The sequence below is a fragment of the Cuculus canorus genome, chromosome 1 (genome assembly GCF_017976375.1).
Source record: "Cuculus canorus isolate bCucCan1 chromosome 1, bCucCan1.pri, whole genome shotgun sequence".
Lineage (NCBI taxonomy): Eukaryota > Metazoa > Chordata > Aves > Cuculiformes > Cuculidae > Cuculus > Cuculus canorus.
The window spans coordinates 111,014,600-111,036,842 of NC_071401.1; the positions used below are offsets into that span (position 1 = coordinate 111,014,600).

A 22,243-nucleotide genomic window follows, 5' to 3' on the forward strand; every position below is an offset into this window, starting at 1 on the left:
TTGAAGGATGATCCTTCAGCCAGGTGATTTCCCCTAGTTCCATTGATTATTGGTTTCCCCTCCCCCCCATCTCTTTAAAGTGGCAGCACCGTTCTTTTACTTGCCCTGAATAAGCTATTTTCCTTAGTTGAAGATGTTTACATCAAGGAACTGTATTGGTACTCTTTTTGGCTGGGATAGAGTTAATTTTCTTCGTAGTAGGTTGTATGGTGCTGCGTTCTGGATTTGTGATGAAAACAGCCTTGATGACACAGCAGTGTTTAACATTGGTTACTTGTTTTACATTGGCTTATACAGAGTGAAGGCCTTTTCTGCTTCTCACCCTGCCCGACCAGCGGGGAGGCTGGGGGAGCATGAGGAGCCCGGAGGGGACACTGCTGGCGCGACCAACCCCAGCTGAGCAGAGTGACATCCAAGACCACAAGATGTTGTGCTCAGCAATTAAAGCTGGGGGTAGAAGAAGGAGGAAAAGGGGCTGTTCAGAGTGATGGTGCTTGTCTTCCCGAGTCGCTGTTACACCTGATGGAGCCATGCGTTCCTGGAGGTGGTTGAACACCTGCCTGCTGGTGGGAGACACTGAATGAAAGCTTTTGTTTTACCTATTAAACTGTCTCATTCTTTCAACCCATGAGTCTTCTCACTTTTGCCCTTTCAGTTATTTCCCTCGTGCTGCTGGGGGAAGGGAGTGAGTGGCTGGGTTGCAGCTAAGCCCCTTGCTGGGGTTAGCCCACCACCCTTGTGTACTGTTCCTTTTTGCTACCGTGCCTTTCAGTTTCTCCATCTTTAGTTATTGAGCTGGCGCTTTACAGTTGGTGCTGCTGCAGGGTTTTGGCTTGAAGTGCGTAAGGAAAACGAGGCGGCTGGTTCTTCTCATGAACTCCCTTACCTCCAGCCCTGCAGTAAAAGATGTTTTGTGTTACTTATGCTGATACTTTACACACATGATGTTGCAGGCACTAAGGGAGCTCACCCTGAAACGTTGCTTACACCCATCTTCAGCGTTTAAAATCAGGCCGAGGTTCTGATCCTGGAGGGAGGATTAAACTATAGGCAGTGCAGCACTTGTCTGAGTGGTGGCTGGTTACACTTTCCTAAGTACTTTCAATTCACAAGGTGGAGGTAAATCAGGGCGGGTGAACTCTGGGTAGGTGAAATGGCCAGCGCTGGGGGTGCTTATCTTTAGTTGGCTGCTAGCCATCTGTTGCGCTTTTCAGTAACTTGTTTTTGTGATGCGTCTAAGTGAGAGGTGGTGAACAAGGTTCCCTCTTGGTAATAAAACCTGTAAAGCCACATGTGCAGCAGGATTTTTGAATCTGACTGATTACTGTGTCTTGAAGCTTTCTGATAGAGGTCTTAGACGATTACTTGACTCTTTCAGTGTGGAAGGTGTTGAGATGATGGCTGAGTGGAGATGCTGCATAGCCTGCTGTTTAATGAAGTCAGCACAGGCATGGACAAAGGTGCTGCTCTAATCAAAGGAATGGCTCTAGAAGTGACCTTACGTGTGTAAACCGGGAAGTGGTGTAGAGTATGCTTTGAGGGAGGCCATAAACACTTTGCAAAAGAGAAGCATTCCTGGGAAGAGCCATCTGAAGCACCTCCTCCTACTCAGCACTTCCTAACCTTGCTCAGTTGTTATTCAAATATGCCGTACACTAGACTGGGGTAGGGTGTTGGTCTGGTTTAAAAGAAAACAATGGAAAAAGCGCTGTTTAGAACACGGTTCCGTTCCTGGTCAGATGCATCACGCTATGTTATAAGCAGGCATGGGAGCTATTTAAATTGGCACCACCACTGACAAGTTCTTGTGGAACGATGCTTTGAAATGCCTAGCTTGGGTTTTTTCCTTTGGTTTTGTGGTTGCGCTACTGCAGGTTATAGCTAGTTATGAGTTTTGCTCAGCAAGCAACTTGGCAAGTTTGGTTAGCAAGTAGATGTAAGATTGCTGTGAGTGAGATTCCAGAGCTGGCTGCAGGCGTTCAGCAGACGGTGGAGCAGTAAGGAATTTGGTCCTTGAAGAGCTTTGGATTTGTTTGAACTGCTGGAAGTACATCTCCAGTCACACCACAACGCACTGGCCATGTGACTGAGTATCCTATTAGTTGAAGAGGGTAATAATCACTGGCGTGACTTAATTTCAGCTGTCTCTATCTCCTTGCTCTGTTAAGTGATAGGATTGTGTTTAGCAGGTTTTTAATTAAGTCCCTCTGTATGCAGGAAAAAAAAACTGTGTTCACCTTTCAGGCTGGTGGAAATACCAGTCCTTGGCAAGAGTAGACATAGTCCTGGGTCAGGAATGACTGGTGGTAGTGACTGATTTGCTACTGATATACCTTGAGTGGTTCAGAGTGCATCTTCTGTAAACGTTTCTTGGTATATCTAGATTTGGAGTCACTGCGTTGGGTACAACTTCTTGGATTTACTATTGTAAAAGGTGGAAAAAAGGGCAGCTTCTTAGGTCTGTTTCATATGTAGCTTTTTGCACTGTATCTTCTCATGAAATTTGCGTATCCCCATCTTAAATTCTACTGCCTAGTTTGCTTTGGAAATTGTAGTTTCCGCACTGCAAATGACAGATTTTATCAAAAAAATGCTGCATGCCATCATCAGCTGGTAACACGACTGGTATTTTTAACAGTTTCACTTGAAATAGTACTAATAACCAGTGCTGACCTAGAGGGGAGCTTTTGTTCCAGCCAGTGACATGTCCATCTCTACAGTCCACACCTCGGGATTTTCTTGCTGGTTGTTTGTTTTTTTTTTCTTGTCTACTACTTCTGATCCTTAATACTCTCCTTTCTTTAGTAGATTTTGTGACAGTTTAATTGCTATAGTTATTTCGCAAAATGTTTGTGACGGTGGGATGCTTTCTTTGCTCTCTCTGCCATGTGTTGAGCATGTGTACCTGGCTTCTCTTGGTTCTTTAGTTAAGCAAGCTCAATGGTATCCTTTCTTTGTGGAAAAAACTTTGTACGTTTCAAGGAGACTCAAGTACATCTCCTAAGATGTACTCTTTATCTTCCTGTTCTGTGCAACTATTCCCATTTTCTGGAATCTTTCCTTGTGCCCAAGGAGTAATCTGCTATGTGTGTAGTGGCTATGTTGGTAGTGCACGATTGGAGGTAGAACAGCTGCCATCAGCTATTGCAGTTATCCTTTGCACTTTGAATGGGTTTACTTAACGTGCCCCCTGGGGTATTTCACTGTTTTGGTTTGACTTTGTCAACAAGAACTGTTTACTTAAATTTGAACACTTGTAAACTTACTCAGTCATGGAAGGACATCCACTTAAGGGCTGTTGAATAGAAAAATATCATGTCTGGTTTGGAAAGTAACCTGGGCTGCTGGTTGGTGTCCCAATCTCCAGCATAGGAAGGGAAGTATTGTTCTGTGATCCCCACGGATAATTTACTACAACAGAGCTAGATATTACTGGCCTCGAAACTAGATAAGCATCTGCCCACACCTGAAATATGACTGACTCTGGCACATGGAGCAGTACAACTATAACGCTTGCTTGTTCATGGGTCTCAGCACCTTTACAAGCATCTCAATTTTATGCTTTCCAAGTTGAGAGAAATCATCAGTAAAGTGATTTTCTTGGAACTGAATAAGAAATCTGTGGCCTGGCTGGCGAGAGAGCTCACACATTTTTTGCTGATTCTCATGCTTGTTCCTCATTTCTGGTCAAAAGCATGGACGTTGGAAGTAAGTCTCAGTGTAGGTTCATCTGCTGTCCTCTGGTAGAACAGTGAGCTGCTCGCATCGTGTGGAGGAGACCACTTGAAAAACTGGCTCTATAGCGTGGGAGCAGAAGTTAGTACCAAAGCTTAGAGATCCTGAAGACTTGTCTTTAGGCACTGTCAAAGTTGCTGCACGGAATATGCAGGGCTAGAATACATGGATGTTATTGATTTGACAGCTTTGCCACAGAGTCGGTGGGAAAAGATGCTGGTTTTCCCCTCATCATTGAGTCAGGCAGAGCTTAGCTGAATGTGCAAAGAGGCCGAGACAAAGTGAATGTTGTGTTAGCAGATGCTCTTCTGAGCTTGTCTCTTCTTGGAGAATGAATGTTCCCACTGGCAAGGCAGCAGGAGGTGGTAGGTGTTCATGGACTGTGTGTCAGCAGCTTTGCTTTCTGTTTCATGGAGCTGGTAGGGTGCTGCAGGAGCGGCTATGTTATTGAAGACAAGAAACTCTCTTTCCTTCCACTGCAGAGCACAGCTGAGCTCCTCAGCCAAGCTGTGGGACCTCTGCAATAATGCTTAAGAAAGGACAAAGCAGCACACAGGCAGTGAGGAATGAGGGGAGAAAAAGTGTGAGGAGCGACGTCGCAAACCCCAGGATGAGAGAAGGAGGAGGGGAGAAGGTGCTCCAGACGCTGGGGCAGATTCCTTTGCAGCCCTTGGAGGTTTTGGAGAAGACCACAGTGCAGGTATTCCCCTGCAGCATGTGGAAAGGACCATGCTGGAGAAGATATCCACCCTGTGGGAAGTTGACCTTGGCGGGGGAAAAAAGGAGTGGGGGACAGGTATTTCAGTTTTTGTCGTTGTTTCACATCATTTAGCTCGATTTTAATTGGCAATAAATTAAATTAGTTTTCCCTAAGTCAAGTGTGTTTTGCCTCATAAGAGTAACTGGTAAGTTGTGTCCCTGTCCTTCTCTCTGCCCATAAGCATTTTCATCTTATTTTCTCCCTTTGTTGAGTTTGGGAAGGATTAGTGAAAGAGCATCTGGGTGGGGATCTGGCAGCCAACCAAGGTCAACCCTCCACAACAACATGCAAGACCATGTCTGTAGAAATATGTGTATATAATTTTTTCTATATCTATACAGCTAATAAGACTTCATACCAGATAACATCATGACAGATTTCGGGTGTAGAGATGGTCAGACAGACTGGGTTTTTGTGCCTCTGCCATATGTGGCTCTTAAATACTTGTGTGTTTTTCTTATGAGATAGAGCATGGTTTGTTCCTAGGTGGAATGGCTGGAGTGGATTTTGCTTCTATGTTAAGGCTAAATGATGTCAGTGAATTCTTTGTGTGGAAATTTGATCCAACATCTGGATGCTTTAACAGATCTTGTGGAGTTTCAGAGGAATGATTTGGACATGTCTACTCCTGTCTATTAGGATCATGAAAGCTTGGATTTCTCCACCAGGTGTTTTATCTACAGTGAAGAAATGATGGCCTGTGGGGACATAAGTGCCTAAATTTGAAGTGGAGTAGAGTATAACTTTGTGCTGATTTCCTGAAATGTTTTGTAGGGGCCTTGCTGCTGTTGTTCCATGCTGATTATATGAGAAAACTGGGCTTTGCGGGAGAAAGAACTAAATGTTATGCAATTGTAGTTGAAAGGGATGTCAACAGTGGACTTCAGTGTTTCATAACACACTTGACATTAACAGCATTTCCTGATGAAAGCACTATTTTGCAAGTGTATATTGTTTTTGTGACTTACGACCCCATGTCATTAGAAAGGCTCACACCCTCCTTTTTAACCAAACTTTGGGGGTGCTGTGAAAACTGTAGTGAACCTATTGATACACTGAGTTTTCTGTTGTTTTGTTGAGACCTTTAAATGTGAACTGCTCAGGCTTTGTTCTATTAGTGCATTTATTTCCATTTTCCTGATCTGCAACTCTTATCATCAACTTGCTACCTTTAACAGCCTATCTGGATCTTTTTATCTTTCTTTCATCAGACTTCTTGATTTTTTCCTGATCTTTCATCCGTAAGAGACTTTATATGTAAATTGTGTAACTCATTACCTGTGTATATACTTGTATATATAGATGACTGTATTGCCAGGCATCTTTAAGATAAACAAAGCTTGTAGTAATTGATAAACTGATGACTAGGCATTTCAAGAGGAAGGGAGTGCAACACTTTTCCTAGCATAGGATGGGAGCTGTAGCAGTTGTAAGCATCCAGTATTTAGTGATCTGATAAAAGTTTTCGCTTAGGCTGTGTTTGTGCTTGTGGAAAGAAGATGCCTGTGATTACAGAGTTGATTGTTTGCATTCTTGTTTTGTTAGGAGCCCTAGCGATCAAGCTGAGTTGGATCCAGGGGAATTGAGGTTTTCTTTGGAGTGTGTTCATAACCTTGATTAACAGAACTTCTACGTTGGATCCAAGATCTCAGGGGTGACTGTGGTCTACAAATGAATTTTGATTAGTAGTGTAAACCTTCAGTGCAAGGAAAGGTTTCCTTGTGATGTGCTCCCAAACCAAATTTTTCCACCTTTGCCTAGTAGAGTTGGGGCCCTATTTATGTACATAGAAGCGTAGAATAAAAACAGTTGTTGTCCAAAAGATTTATTTTTTTTTAATCAGTGTGAATCAAGTGCAAGCAACCAGGGGATACAAGTAAAAGTAAGAAAAAACACTTAGGCTTTAGTAGGCGATACCTTCAGAGTTAAGGAGATCTTGTTCATTCACAGCAAAAAAGTTAAAACAGTATTAAGTCAATGCAGTTGATCAAGTGGCAGTGCTGTATAATGAATAATGTATGTTCTGGGCATAGCGTTTGTTGAATACTGTATATTCTGTAGTCAGTTCGTGGAAGAAAGCAGTGATCTTGTGTATGTGATGTCTTCCTTTTCGTAATACTACCCTTGGAACAGTTTGGTTACCAAGAACTACGTTACTTACTGGTCTGTTACTGACCATCTGTCCAGAGCAAAAAGACTAATGAAGGCCAGGATAGCAAGTGGAGTTTTTAGACTGTTGTCAGGTGAGCGGGTGGCTGGGAACTCTGAAAGACCCCATCTTCACCTCAGAAGAGTTCAAAGTAAAAAATGTTGTACAGGTTTTGAAGTGAAGAGACATGTGGCAGGTCCATGGTGATAAATGCAGTTGTGGAGGCCTCTGGGGGAAGAAATGAGCTCTATTTTAGTCCCATTTAGTGTGAGCTGACGACTTAGCATTGACAAACACATCAGACTGAGGCTGTTCTTTGAACATGAGGAGACATATCCTGAGCAGAGACAGATCCGAGTAGTCAGTGCAGTGATAGGAGCTGAACTTGTTTTGCAGACGAAATCCCTGAGACAATATTAAGAGGGACCTGAGAACAGAGAGAGCATTGATGAAGGATGAAGGACCATGATAGGAACAATAAGAACAGTAAGTAAGGAAAGTAAGTAAGTAAGGAAAGAAAGAAAAATAGTAAAATTAGTAAGTTAGTAAGAGTGTTCTGTCCTATTTCAAGAATAAGAAGATTGTGTAAGAACAAAGATGATGATGAAGTCTTTCCATTGCAGTGTGCGGGCTGAAAATTTGGCTGGTGAGAGATGGTGTAATTGGAGTAAAACTGCTCTGACAACACTGGAGATGAAAAAGAAATAGCTGAGAGTAGCACAGGTGGGTATTTTTCCCAGCAATTTTGACAGTAGGTGAGAAAGAGAGGGAAGAGAGCTAGAGCTGGATATGATCAACATGGATTTTATTGTGGCTTTTTATAGATTGGGGGAAGAGAATGAGCAAAGAAAAACATGAAGTTGAGCCAACAGTAGGCTATGTGAAAACTAAACTTGCTGGAAATATCCGTACAAGATTACGTAGTTCCTGCCTTCCCAGACTGTAGGGAGAAGTAGGATTTTTTTCTTTTACTTTGTTACAATAATCTCAGGAGTTGCTAGTCAGTGAGTGCAGTGACTTCTTTGGATTAAGCAAATCTGTGCTACCCACTGCCTGTTTGTGGCAAGGGGTTCTCTGTACCATGTACAAGCAGACAATGTCTGTGCAGACTCTTTTCCTCCTACACAAATGCTCAGGGCATCTTGCTTATTTATGCTTGAAAGAGTGGCTTGTTCTGTGGCTTGGACTGGAAACAATGGATTTTATTATTTTTCTTTTCTACTCCATTAGCTGGAAAAAAATTCATAAAGCGGAGCAGCTCTGAGTTCATTGCATTGAATTGCTAGAAGCCATCGTATGTTCCAAATAAATATTTGGTAACTGTTTATAAAAAATATTTTTTGGCCCATAGCCAGAGTACCTGCAAGAGAAAGGAAGTTCTGATACAACCTCTTGATGAAAAAACCCTCCCTCAGGGTTCTGTTTCTCTTTCATTCATTTAAAATGAGAGCAATAATGACAGGGAAGTCTGAGGGATCAGGGATAACCTGATGGAACGGAGGAGTTAGTGAGTTTGAGAAGTGAACAGCGTGAACTCTGAATGGCAAAGTGAATGAATGGTGGTTTCTTCTGGTTTTGGTCATTGTAATTAAACTGGAACACTTAATTGTTTCACCGCTGCAGTACTTACATGCTCATTTTATGTCCCCTGGGCATGGGCTTTGCCTTTTTTCCCTTGGCTTGCCATGCTGGCTGGGTGAGAAACTGTGCTTCCCACCAAGCCGTGCACATGGTTGTTGTTTCTGTGTGCCCAGATGGCCAGGGTGTTTTAATCTCTTTAATTGTTTGGCCTTTTAATTGACTGAACTGCAGCTCCAAAGCTCGCAGGAGGCCTGTATTGCAGGGCCAGCTGCTCCTACCCTCTGCTTGTGGCCCTGAGCTGCAGCTGGTCAGCTGGAGTTGCCCAATAGACTCTGTAGTATCGGTGTGAAGGAGGAAGACGGGAAGTGACACGTCTTATATGTGCTTTGTTTTCTTGGGGAGCAAGGCTTAAAGTTGCGTGTGTAAGAGATGGTTTCTAAAATTCTCTATGGAGCTCGGGCTTTGCTTTGTTTTAAGCTGTGATAAATAACCTGGTTTGGCAAATCTATACCTTGGGTCGTGTCACTTGGAAAAAACTTGCTGTCTAACTTCTGAAGGCTGCTGAGCTGTTAGCTGTCAGTGACTAAAAGCATAAACCCCATCATTTAGGGACTAGTATAGGTAATTTTTTTTCTTATTTGTTTTGTAGTTTTTTGGGTTTTTTTTTTTAAACTGTCTTTGACTGAAATCTTTCTCTTCAGTTTGCTTACTTTGAGAACTCTTTTATTCAAAGTTGGGAGATAAATAAGCTAAGATACTGAAGAAGCAGGAAGGCTTGCTTTCCTCTTCTAGTAAGGGAGGAAATGCCCTGGATTTAAGATGCTGTAGCCCAGAATCATAGGATTGTGTGATTGGAAGCAGATTACTAGTACTATCTCTATGCTGAAAACCATGGTTTAATAAAAATGAAAACTTACATTTGAGTTACCGGGGGCACATGTCCCATGCGCACCAACCCACAGTGATTTTACAAGCTTTTTGCTTTCACATGAATGTGATGCAAACGCTAAAAAACATTCTTTTGTGATGTCACAAGATCACACTTTGTTTCTTAATATAAACTTGAATGTGTTTACAGATGTAGCTTTGGTTGAATCTGGGTAGAGGTAGTGTCTTTGCAGTTTAAAAGGTGCCACATAAAGAATGTGTTCAACAGATTTTCCCACATCATTCTGAATTTTATTTACTCTGTAGGAAAACTAGGAATACAAGCACAGTATTTACCTTAATTACATTAAATCCAGGGGGTGGTTGTGGTCTGCTTACTGTTTTGACCACGTGTAACCCTCATGGTAGAAAAAAAAGTAAACTCTCACACTTCTGAACTATAGCTGCGTGATTATATATGAGGTCTTTCACATGAAGACCTTGAAGCATGCCAGCAAGCAGTATATGGTATAGCTGGGACCCAGAAAGTTTTAGTCCTCATCTTTCTGGAGGTGAGCTTTTGTTCTACCTACAGCTGAGAAAAACTGGAGATGGGAAACAAGATGTGAGCCAGAGAGGAAGCTGAGTAATAGCTGGGTCCAAGATGTTAGTTCCTCCGATGGAGTTTATTTATTACGCCATCTGGCAGCTAGTAGGAAAGAGTTTTAAACTCATCCTTTGCAACATGGAATTGACTTCCGCAAACTGTTGTAGAGGAAACATCTGTGGATGGAAAACATCCTGTAACAGATAATACAAGGAAAGAGAAGTGACCTGGCCTGCTCTCTACTTGTTTATATTGCAGGTAAAATGCAATGTCTATGCATACACTTGATGTAGGAGTTGTTGATGGCTCTTCTCTTTTTCCCTTAAAAGCAATGTGATATGAACAGTCACCACTTCAACTACCTGGTTCTTGAAACAACACTGATTCCGCTTGTTCTCCTTCTTTCTTCTCTTTACCTTTCCCATACAGTCAGAGTATCGGCGGTAGAAGTCAGCACGCCAGAGGAGATATTTGTGGAAAATGGGACAGACGCAAAGCTTCCATGCACATTTACATCTGTGGAAGTGATCAGCAGCGCAGCATCTGTTTCTTGGAGTTTTCAACCAGAGGGAGCCGCAACTCGTATCTCAGTAAGGAATGGCTGTAGGGGAACGAACCTGGGAGGGGAGTCTGTGATAAGTGCGCAGAGGTCATCCAGCTGGTTCTGAGGAGCAAGTGAATATGGATTGGAGCCTCCTTCCATGTGTCTTGTCTCCATCAGTGTAATTTTAAGGAGGCTTTCTTTAGAGTAAAAAGTATTGCCATGTCGTAGACCTCTGCAAAGATCAGAGTGTGTAGCGGCTGTAAAATACACTAGTACTTTGGTAGCCGGAGGAGAAGGGTGTTGGTGCGGTAGCAGTAAAGTAGATGAGCATCTAGGGATCTTCTCCTGATTACTGTGTCTTCTTGCACTTGAAATGAGCTGCAGAGCTCTGCACTAAATGGTAGCAGTCACATAATTTGAATTACCACTGTTACAGTGTTAGATTGTGTGTTGTGCATGTAGCTTATTTTCTACTTAAGTACTGTAGAGCCTCTGTTTGAAATAAGAGAAAAGTCTCCCTGTTTTCATAACAGAAATGAATTGCTCAAATCAGCAAGCAGTTATATCCTCCTATTTTAGTTATTTGACAAGTGAAAAATCAGACTAACAAGCAAGTTAGGCCAATAATAATCACCATCATTTGCTTCCTGTGTGCTGACCCCAAGTGTGCTCAGATCCTTTGGGTGTGAAATTTCAAAGAAGCGGCTTTGGTAGGTTGTTAGCTGTCTTCTTCCTCTGTCGCACAAGCTGTGCACATCTAACTCTGAGCTCTCTGACACTTTTTGTTTCCCTCTTATTCATTGCCATGAGTTAGAATTTAGAGGAAGCAGAAAAAGAGGCTGTGGGGCAGCAAGGAAGGTGTGGGGACAGTAGGTTGCTCAACCTGTTTGTCTCCTCCTTCCCTCTACTGCAGGCATGAGATTGTTTAAACTCTAGGAGCCCTTCAGTACTCAGAACAGAGATGTTCCAAAACAGTTTATGAGCATCTTACTCAATATTTAGAGCTCTGAAGAATCAGTTTATGGACTTTCAGTTGAACAAATGTTTAGTTTTGGAAAGGGAGTTCTTCTTTTGGGGAAACCAAAGCAGTAGCTTGGCAAAAGCTTAAGGAAGTAGGGCGTATTTCCTGCGAATGTTGAACAGGATGGATTAAAAGAAGCCATCTGTTTGTATGTTTTCTGCTCCCCTTAGAAATATCCACTGTATGTCCTGTTTTATCCTTCTCTTTCTGTGTCGGTATCTGTACCCCTTATTGTAGAAATAACATTTATTTGGAAGTGAAACCAATGTAGAGATGCTCCTGGATGTAGTTACCGGCATGATTGAGAGGAACACAAATTGTTTTTGAGCAGAATTGACCCAGCATGATCTCTGTTTCTTTTGAAGGACTGGGGAAGATACAGAGGGAAGGATTTTTTATGAACCTAAGTCATGCCAACTGCATGGCTTGGTGAGCATTAATTTGAAAGGTCAATCTCATGATCGGCTAATGTCTGAGCTAAGTCCATGCTTTTCATGAAAAGGATGGTCTGGTGCTTCTTTAGAATCAACCCTGGCAATCTTGTGGCCATGTGGTGGGACTGACTTCACTGAAGGCTTTCTCTGCTTGTCCCCTTACCCCTCCACGTGCCTGGTTATGGAGATGTCTCTGCATGAACGAAACATCTGATGACAGCAGAGTTTCACAATCAGCTTAAACCAGTCTAAACCCGTCAGCTTTAAGTTTCAAAAGAAGTCTCATGTTAAATCACTTAATCATAGGCACAGAGTGGCTCAAGTCATGTAGCCTGTGTTTCAGGACATATCTTACTGTGCGATTTCTCCTCCCCCAGGTGAGGATACCTAGAAAGCTGAGGAATCTGCCTCTTACCTTCTAGACTTCCAGTTGGATGGCTCCTCCCATGCACAAGGGCGTGGTAATACAGTGTCTCTGTGCTAAAGGTTATAATCCAGCTAGAAATACTGCAGACTGATGGAGATTTCCTCCAAAATGTTGAGCAGCACAACAGATGGTCACGTGCACATACCTGATCTGGATAAGATTTGTGCTAAGGCCTGGTATTCAGAATGTGGGTCTGGTAGAGAGGGTGTTGGAATGGCAAGCCTCAGATCAAGGGTAGGAACAGGAAAAGAGGTGGAAGATGACTCGAATGGGAAGAGTACTGGCTTGTAGGCTGTCTATTCTATGGTGGAGAGGCTGCTTTATAAAGAAGGCTGGGGAAAGAGAAAAGTGGGATACTGTCTTAAATTTCTTTAACTGTGCTCTGGAGGCTGAACTGAAGAGAGTTGGAGTTGATTCTTGGTTGAGTTTAGTTTGCCTTGCTCTCTGATTTCAGAATGTGAAATTAAGGATGAATAGGCTCCTGCAATGCCTGGATCCCTCTCTTAGGGTTATGGCCAGTGTTCAGACTTCCCATATGTTTGAAAGCAGAGTTGTCCTGTAGAGGTCTATGCACTTCTGCTGTAAGTTCCTATTTTGGTCAAGTACAGCAAGGAAGTATGTCCTAAACAGGTTGATTCTTCAAGGAATGGTCTGGTCTTGGGAGTGCAGGGCCAATGCGCAATTTAGTCTCCTGAAAACTGTGAAACAGTTATATTTAATCACCGCAGAGGTTTCTGGAAAGCAGCTCAGTATGCTCTGAATGGCTCATGGGAATTTGCGGGGGATTGTTGGAGGGAAGGGGGATATTGCATGTTAATTTAGCTGTGCTGTAGTTGCAGCAGCAAAATACAAGACAGGAAACGTCCTTTTCCTACTAGGATGCAGAAGGCTTCCTGTGCCTGAAAGGCAAGGCAGCTGTGGTCAAGAACTGTTCTGTCCTTTAAGTATTCCCAAGTTACGAGCTTTTTTCTTTCCCCTCTAACTCCTTGTCTGTGAAACCCTGTGTCCCCAAAACCAGGAAAAAAAAGCCCCCACAGTCTAACCACAAACCAAACCCAACAGAAACCAAAACTTGTACTCTGCTGTGGTAGTGTATAAATCACATCATGGTTATTTGATCAAGAGGTGACGAGTCAGACTAAAGTAGTGAGGCAGATGGAAAAAAGTCTCAAATACTAGCTGGGTATGATACAGTGGATTCTGGGAGAATGCTGTAACAGTGAGAGAAGAATTGGTAACTCCATAATCTCTGATTGGATTGTTCTTATATCCTTTTTTCCTTGCCTGCAGTTTTTCTATTACTTTAATGGAAAGCCATACCTTGGGAAGGACATACCATTTAAAGACAGGGTCACGTGGACTGGAGATCTTAACAAGAAAGATGCTTCTATCAGTATATCAAACGTGCAGTTCCGGGACAACGGCACTTATATCTGCGATGTCAAGAACCCACCTGACATTGTTGTCAAACCAGGAGAAATCCGAGTTAGAGTTGTGGAGAAAGGTAATCACCTTATATGATTATTTTTTTTTTTTTCCTTCTCAGTCGCCTTCCCTTGTGCTGATGTCATTTTTCTTGGGGGTAGTGGAATAACCTGGAAGGAACAACTGTATTTTTAATTCTCTTCTTCTAGGTCCTAATAATCAAACCAATATTCTGTCAGCTGTTTAAAAAACCGAATGTCGTACCTTTTTCCTCTATACCTACTAACTCCTGTGCTTTTAATGTGTATTTGCAAAAGCTGATGAAGTCTTGATGAAAACCCATCTTCTCATTTCAAAGTCCCGCAATTTTTCTTTTTCTTTTCTATCTTATCCTGCATCAAAGGTTAGGATGACTTGAAATTTGGGAACAAAGGAAAGAAACTGGCAGACTCTTCTTTTTGGAACCCATCCAGTATATATACCGGAAAACTAATAATCTAGCCTGAGCACATGCAGACAGACAATGAAATGCTACTGTCTTCCACGCCAAGGTGTTTGTGTTGGGTGTGCATTCAGTCTCTTATTCAGACGTTCTTCGCATATCCCTGGTGACCCTTATAAACTGCAAGGGCTGGCTACTTGCAGTCATTTAAGGCTTCTGGTCAGCATTTGATAACAATGATCATGGTTCAAGAGTGTTTATATTCTGTATATCAATTTGTTTTTTTATTTCCCTAGAGCATCCAACACATTTGGTTGTTCTAGCTAAGCTGGAGATCAGCCAAAGTGTGACTGCTCCTACAATGAAATGGCTCTTAGAGTGATCACATTTCCAAATTTTTATTTAATAAGGGCAAGAATAAATGTTGCCTTTATAAATGACAGTGTTGATACAGTTATCCCATTGGATTTTAATATGTTAAGGAAGATACCTGTGTGTATGCTTTAATTAGAATGATACTGCTGCTGTAAAAGGTGTGTATCCCTGCTTATGAGGACATTCCATGTACTCATGTAGGCATGTTCCATATGTAACTCTTCTCTTTGCAGAGCAGTTTGCATTGGACCTTCAGAGGTCCTGCCATCACTTAGAACTTTCTGTTTCCTGGAAGTATAAAATCTGTCTACAGTAGGGTCAGTTTATTTTCTTGCAATGTAATAATGATAGTCTCTATGAAGAAGCAGTAAAGCAACTGCTGGTTTGGCAAAGCCAGGCTGTCTGGGCAAAGCCTCTTCAGATTTTAACCCAGGCTAAGCAAACGAAGACTGACTTCAGTATGAATATTTTTCAACAGATTTGCATGCTGGTTTCCCCATGGGTGGAGCATCTGGACGAGAGAATCTCACCGTTTCTGAAGAGAGCCCTGTATTTGGCATCATCAGAAATGCTGCGACGATTTTCTTCAAATTATTAGGGAGACATTGAAAACAGCTTTTCAGTCTGTAGCTGTAATGCTGTCTTGCATTCTGACCCGCCTTTAAAGTACTGCTCTTGTAATAGGTTGTAATTCATCCTGAACTGAGCAGGAGAATTTTTTTCAATAGGAATAAGTACATACTGATTCTTGTGCACATTTTTCTTACTGTGCATACATTTAATTATTCTGAATCATATGTCTTGTGCTTTAAACTATTCCGAATGCATACTTTACACATTTAAATGAGCTCATAGATGCTAAGTTAGCCTTAGATTTTGGATTAATAAGTTTTTCTTAATTGTTATTAAGAAAATAAGGTTTTCTTAATTGTTTGAAATTGCCAAGCCAAACTAACTCAGTTGATTTGCAGTGCAGTATCTACATAGTGTTTGCACAAACAGGTCAATCAACTGTGTTGGAAGAGTCCTGCAGGCAGGGAAGTGAGACTGTTTCGCTAGTGCATCTGAATCTGGAAAGGACTAATGTTCAAAGCCTAAACGACAGAAATTTGTAGGGAAGTCCAAGTCCCTACATTAGGCTACCCCTACTTGTAATAGGAAGCTACTTAACACCGTGTTCAAGACAGCTTGTGTTGTCTGGAGGTAGTCCATCTTTTATCTGAACTCATGGGGGAGAGAATTAGAATTGTCATATAAAAATCTTTATATTTAGTAGCAATTGAAAAGTTCAGTTTCCTGCTAATTTTGTAAAGCTCATACTAACACACTTACAGCAAAAATAAAGTTGCTTTGAATTACAGTGGTATTTAGTGAAAGGTGTTCTTTGAAAGGCTGGATTTTGGGCTTGTTTTAAGCTATTAACTTGAATGTTAGATTTCAGAGCTGGTGTTTGGTGATGTAGCTGGAACTATCTGTTTACAATGAAGTCATTTGGTGCTTTGCAAGTACTTATGAGGAATTCATCTAACTGTGAAATGCTGAAAATTATAAGAAAAACTCGGGGAGACATTCAGCTGAACTGTGTGGTCATAAAATTGTGTGAACTTTTCTGTAGTCAGTAGGACCGTGTCCTGAGACACAATTAAGCCAGACTCCAGTTTCATGTGCAAACAGTTCCATTTTTTTACACAGTCTTAAAAGCCTCTGTCAAGAGAATGTAACTGCTATCCTTTACTCAAATGCAACCAACAAAAAACCCCACCTGAGTCAAAGAAATGACAAAACTATCTGATTAGGTGGTGCCAGATTTTTAATACAACTCTTCCAGCAGACTCTATAGTTTTGGGTCGGTGATTAATTTCTTGCTCTGAAAAAGTGTATTGGGTTTTTTCTTGTGTACGAGGCAACAGGTGGTTGGTCTGCTAACAGCAAAGCATGTTTGTTTTGTTGCTTTTGAGGACAATTATTCTTGCACTTGGAAAGGTGAATAAGCACAGAAACCAGGGAACTCCTGCTTGTATGCCTCAAAATAAGTTTGTTTGTTTGAAGCTCAAGCATGATTTCAGTCTTCTATACATGAAAAGTATTACTGTATCTAGGACTCCCTTCCATAGTAGCAGATGGATCTCTGGGCTGCTGAAAGGTGCTGGAAAGAAGGGACATCCTCCTCTAAATTGTGGCGGTCATGTCTTTGTCTTTAATTTCTTACTAAGACTCTGAACTACTAGGTTGTTATGAATTGGCGTGTAGTACTGGAGAGCTAGGAAAGCTGCTGATGTGATATTAAGGTAGAAAAAGGAAGACTAAGGAAAACGTGGGCTCACTGCTGAATGAGGTGGGTGCCCTGGGGACAGAGGACAAAGAGAGGGTGGAGTTACTAAATGCCTTCTTTGCTTCAGTCTTTGCTGTTGAGGCTGGCTCTCAGGAATCCCAGACCCTAGAGAAAAGAGAAGAAGGTCTGGAGAAAGGAAGTTTCTCCCTTGCTCAAGGAAGGTTAGGTTAAAGATCATTTAGGCAAACTGCACCCCCTCAAATTCATGAGCTTGGATGAGATGGACCCATGAGTGGTGAGGGAGCTGGCAGATGTTATTGCTGAGCCACTCTCCGTTATCTTTGAAAGGTTATGGAGAACAGGAGTGGTGCCTGAGGACTGGAGAAGGGCCAGTGTCACTTCAGTGTTCAAAAAACGCAAGAAGGAGAACCCAGGAAACCACAGGCCAGTCAGCCTCACCTCCGTCCCTGGAAAGGTGAAGAAACAGATCATGCTGGATGTCATCTGTAGGCATGTGGAGGAAAAGAAGGTTGTCAGGAATGGTCAGTATGGATTCACTAAGGGGAAATCATGCTTAACCAGTGCAATAGCCTTCTCTAATGGCTGGGTAGATGGAGAGCAATGGGTGTTGTCTCCTTCAACTTCAGCAAGGCATTTGACACTGTCTCCCATAAATCCTCATAGGTAAGCTCAGGAAATATGGATTAAATGAGGGGACAGTGAGATGGATGGAGAACTGGAAGTATGGCAGAGCCCAGAGGGTGGTAATCAGTGGCACAGAGTCTAGTTGGAAGCCTATGGCCAGTGGTGTTCCTTAGGGGTCAGTACTGGCTTGTCTTTTTCAGTGTATTCATCAGTGAGCTGGATGAGGGGATAGAGTGTGTGCTCTGCAAGTTTGCTGCTGCTACCAAACTGTGAGGAGTGGCTGATAGCCCAGAAAGCTGTGCTGCCGTTCAGTGAGACCTGAACTGGCTGCAAAGTTGGGCAGAGAGGACACTAATGATATTCAGCAAAGGTAAGTGTAGGGTTCTGTACCTAGAGAGGAATAACCTCATGCACCAGTACAGGTGAAGGGTGACCTGCTGGAAAGAAGCTCTGTGGAGAAGGACCCGGGAGTCCTGGTGGACATAAGTTGATAGTGAGCTAGCCATGTGCCCTTGTAGCCAAGAAGGCCAGTGGTATCCTGGAGTGCATCAAGAAGAGTGTGACCAGCAGATTGAGAGAGGTTGTCCTTCCTCTCTACTCTGCCCTAGTGAGGCTGAGTCTAGAGTACTGTGTCCAGTTGTGGGCTTCCCAGCTGAAGAAAGTCAAAGAACTACTGGAGGTAGTCCAGCGGAGGGCCAGAATGCTGATTAGAAGACTGCAGCATCTCAAAAGGAAAGGCTGAGAGACCTGGGTCTATTTAGCCTTGAGAAAACTCAGAGGGGACCTTACTGATGCTTATGGATATCTAAAGGGTGGGTGTCAGAAGGATCGGCCAGATTCTTTTCAGTGGTGCCCAGCGACAGGACAAGGGGCAACAGGCACAAACTGGAGCACAGGAAGTTCTACCTGAACATTCAGAAAAACTTCTTTACTGTGAGAGGGATGGAGCACTGTAATGGGCTGCCCAGTTGTGGAGTCTCCTTCTCTGGAGATATTCAAAACCCTCCTGACAAGTTCCTGTGCAGCTGCTGTAGGGGTTGGACAAGGAGAACAGGAGGGGTTTAACAGGGGGGGTTGGGCAAGGTGATCTGTCTCTATAGCTCCCTTCCAAGCCTGCCATTCTGTGATTCTGTGATATTCAGTCAAACGATGATACGATCAGTGAAACATCTAGAAGTCAGGTAGCCTTTTTCCTGAAAGTCACTGAACTCAAAATGAACATTACTAAATGTGATCCCTGTTTTCTTAGTATGATGCCCTTGCTCCAGGGTGCTGTGTTGTGCTGCTCCTTCTAGAAATAATAAGTACGTCAAAATGGGCTCATTCTACAGGCTGTGAACTTGCCGGAATGCTTTCTATAACCATGATCTGTGGTCCTTCCTGGAATGAGTCCAGCAAAGGGTGACTAAGGTGATAAAGGGACTGGACCATCTTTCATATGAGTGGAAGCTGAGAGCTCTGGGGTTGTCTAGCCTGCAAAAGGAAGAAAGAGGATTGTCTAGCCCACAAAAGAGAAGAAAGGCTCAGAGTGCTAGGTATTTATGCTAGGATCTAAAGACTAAGCCAGGCTCATCAGTGGTGCCTAGTGACATGACAAGAAACTGGGCGTAAATTGAAACACAGGAAATTCTATCTGAACATAAGAAAATGCATTTTTACTGTGGTTGGACGCTGGAATAGATTATGCTAAGAGGTTATGGAGTTTCCCCATCCTTGGAGATAGTCAAACCCCAGCTGGACAGAGTATTGATCAAGCTGTGCTTGCTGACCCAATAAGGCAGATATTGTAGTGGGAGTCTGTTATAGACCACCCAGGATGAGGAGGCTGACGAGTTATTCTATAAGCAACTGGGAGAAGTCTCATGATCACTCGCCCTAGTCCTTGTTGGAGACTTCAGCTTACCGGATGTCTGCTGGAAGTATAACGTAGCAGAGAGGAAATAGTCTAGGAGGTTTCTGGAGTGTGTGGAAGACAACTCCCTAGCACAATTCCTGAGCGAGCCGACTAGAGAAGGTGCCCCACTGGACCTGCTGTTAGCAGAGAAGGACTTGTGGGAGATGTGACAGTTGGAGGACACCTGGGGCATAGCGATCACGAGGTGATAGAATTCTCAGTTCTAGGAGAAGTAAGGAGGGGTTAGTAGAACAGCCACCTTGGACTTATGGAGGGCAGCCTTCGGACCGTTCAGAAGGCTGGTCGATGAAGTTCTATGAGAGACAGTCCTTAAGAGCAAAGGAACCCAAGAGGGCTGGATGCTCTTTAAGGAGGAATTTCTGATGGCGCAAGAGCAAGCCATCCCCGTGTGCTGGAGAATGAACCAACAGGGAAGAAAACTGGCCTGGCTGAGGAGAGGAGTACTGGGTGGAAGTCAGGAGGAAGAGGAAAATACATGAACTTCAGAAGAAGGGGCAGGCATCTCGGAAGGACTACAGAAATGAAGTGAGATCTTCTAGAGATAAAGTCAGAAGGGGTAAAGAACAATTAGAACTTAGATGGGCCTATTCTTTGAAAGATAATAAGAAATCCTTCTACAAATATATCAACAACAAAGGACCGTGAAACATCTCCATCCTTTACTGGACGCAGGGGGGAGGTTAGTGACAAGGAATGAGGATGAGGCTGAGGTAGTTAATGCCTTCTTTGCCTTAGTCTTTAATAGTAAGGTGAGATCTTCACTGGATACTCAACTTCATGAGCCAGCAGACAAGGAGGAAGAGCAGAACAAAGCTCCCTTGATCCAAGAGGAAATGGTTAGAGACCTGCTAGGCAAATTAGTTGTAAGTCTATGGGACTGGATGAGATCCACCCAAGGGTATTAAGGATCTGGCAGAAGTGCTTGCCAAACCTCTTTCCATCATCCACCAGCAGTCCTGGTGGACTGGGGAAGTTCCATTGAACTGGAGGCTGGTAGATGTTACACCCTTTATAAGAAGAGTCGAGGAAGGGTCCAGGGAACCATAGGCGTGTCAGTCTGACCTCGGTGCTGGGGAAGGTCATGGAGCAGGTCATCTTGAGTGCTATCACACAGCACATACGGGACAACCGGGTGTTCAGGCCCAGTCAACATGGGTTTATGAAAGGCAGGTCCTGCCAAGCTAACCTGATCGTCTTCTATGACAAGGTAACACGTTTGATGGATGAGGGAAAGGCTGTGAATGTAGTGTACTTGGACTTCAGTTAAGCCTTTGACACCGTTTCTCACAGTATCCTACTTGAGAAACTGTCTGCCACTGGGCCGGGCAGTCATACCCTCTGCTGGGTAAAAAACTGGCTGGATGGCCAGACCCAAAAAGTTGCGGTAAATGGAGTTAATTCCAGCTGGAGGCTGGTCACAAGTGATGTCCCCAGGGCTCATTGCTGTGTCCAGTCCTGTTCAATGTCTTTATCAGTGACCTGGATGAGGGGATTGAATGTTCTCTTAGTAAGTTTGCAGATGACACTAAGCTGGGAGGAAGTGTTGATCTGCTGGAGGCTCTGCAGATGGATCTGAACAGGCTGGGTTGATGGGCTGAGGCCAATGGGATGAAGTTCTACAAGGCCAAGTGTTGAGTTCTGCACTTGGGACACAAAAACCCCGTGCAGCTCTACAGGCTTGGAGAAGAGTGGCTGGAAAGCTGCCTGGCAGAGAAGGATCTGGGAGTGTTGATTAATAGCTGACTGAACATGAGCCAGCAGTGTGCCCAGGTGGCCAAGAAGGCCAACAACATCTTGGCTTGTATCAGAAATGGTGTGGCCAGCAGGACCAGGGAAGTGATTATTTCCCTGTACTCTGCACTGGTGAGGCTGCACCTTGAATCCTGTGTTCAGTTTTGGGCCCCTCACTATAAGAAAGACATTGAGGTTTTGGAGTATGTCCAGAGAAGGGCAACAAAGCTGGTGAAGGGGGTGATACGAAGCTGGTGATAAGACAAGAGGGAATCGCCTTAAGCTGCACCAAGGGAAGTTTAGATTGGACATCAGGAAAAATTTCTTCACAGATAAGGGTTATCAAGCACCAGAACAGCTGCCCAGGGAGGTGGTTGAGTCTCCATCCCTGGAGGTGTTTAAAAGGGAGGTAGATGAAGTGCTTGGGGACTTGACAAAACACGTTCTACAAAAGATTTGAGGCTCTCAATGTGGAGGACAGACCAGAGGGAAACATGGAAGAAGATGCACCCACATCAGAGCAGCGTCAGAGACCGAAACGGCGTAAATGCTCCATTGCCACGACTGCCAAAGGACTGATAGGAGAGTCATAGTTGTAAGAGACTCTCTATTGAAGGGGGCAGAGGGTCCGATTTGTTGAGCAGACTCCACTCACAGAGAAATCTGCTGCCTCCCAGGACCCCGGGTAAGGGATGTAACCAAGAAACTTCCCAACCTGGTGAAAACAACTGATTATTACCCGTTACTGCTGCTCTGTGTGGGAGGGGATGAAGCAGCAGTAAGAAGCCCAAGGAGGATTAAAAGAGATTTTAGGGCCTTGGGATGGCTACTGAGGGAATCTGGGGCCCAGGTGATTTTTTCTTCCCTCCTTTCAGTAACAGGTGGTAACATAGCACAAGTCAGACAGATCCAGTCTATTAATACATGACTCTGTGGCTGGTGTCACTGCAATAACTTCGGGTTTTTTGATAACGGGATGGCCTACATGGCACTAGGGTTACAGGCTTCAGATGGGAGCCACCTTTCTCAGAGGAGGAGGAGGGTCTTTGCCCAGGAGCCTGCGGGGCTTGTAGATAGGGCTTTAAACTAGATATGAAGGGGAGAGGGATAACATCAAGCTAGTTCTTAACAAGAGGTGGAAGGACGGGTGTCAGGGGTCAGGTGTTAGGGAGGAGGCTTCTCCAAAACACCTTATAGGCAAAAGAAGGTTCACTTGGAAGGTGATGCAACCAGCAGCCCAGCTGAAGTGCCTTTACACTAACACGTGAAGCTTGGGCAACAAGCAGGATGAGCTGGAAGCTACCATTTTACTT

General features: G+C 43.5%; 1 protein-coding gene across 4 annotated transcripts in view; it reads left to right on the plus strand.

Annotated features, from left to right (window-relative positions):
• The window catches only part of MPZL1 (myelin protein zero like 1), a 46,442-nt gene that overhangs the window by 5,066 nt on the left and 19,133 nt on the right, over positions 1–22,243 (plus strand). For all 4 annotated transcript variants that reach the window (XM_054060747.1, XM_054060737.1, XM_054060765.1 and 1 more), the window contains exons 2-3: positions 10,129–10,289; positions 13,416–13,629. In XM_054060747.1, coding sequence (XP_053916722.1) covers positions 10,129–10,289; positions 13,416–13,629 — 375 coding nt within the window. The remainder of the gene's footprint in view (positions 1–10,128; positions 10,290–13,415; positions 13,630–22,243) is intronic.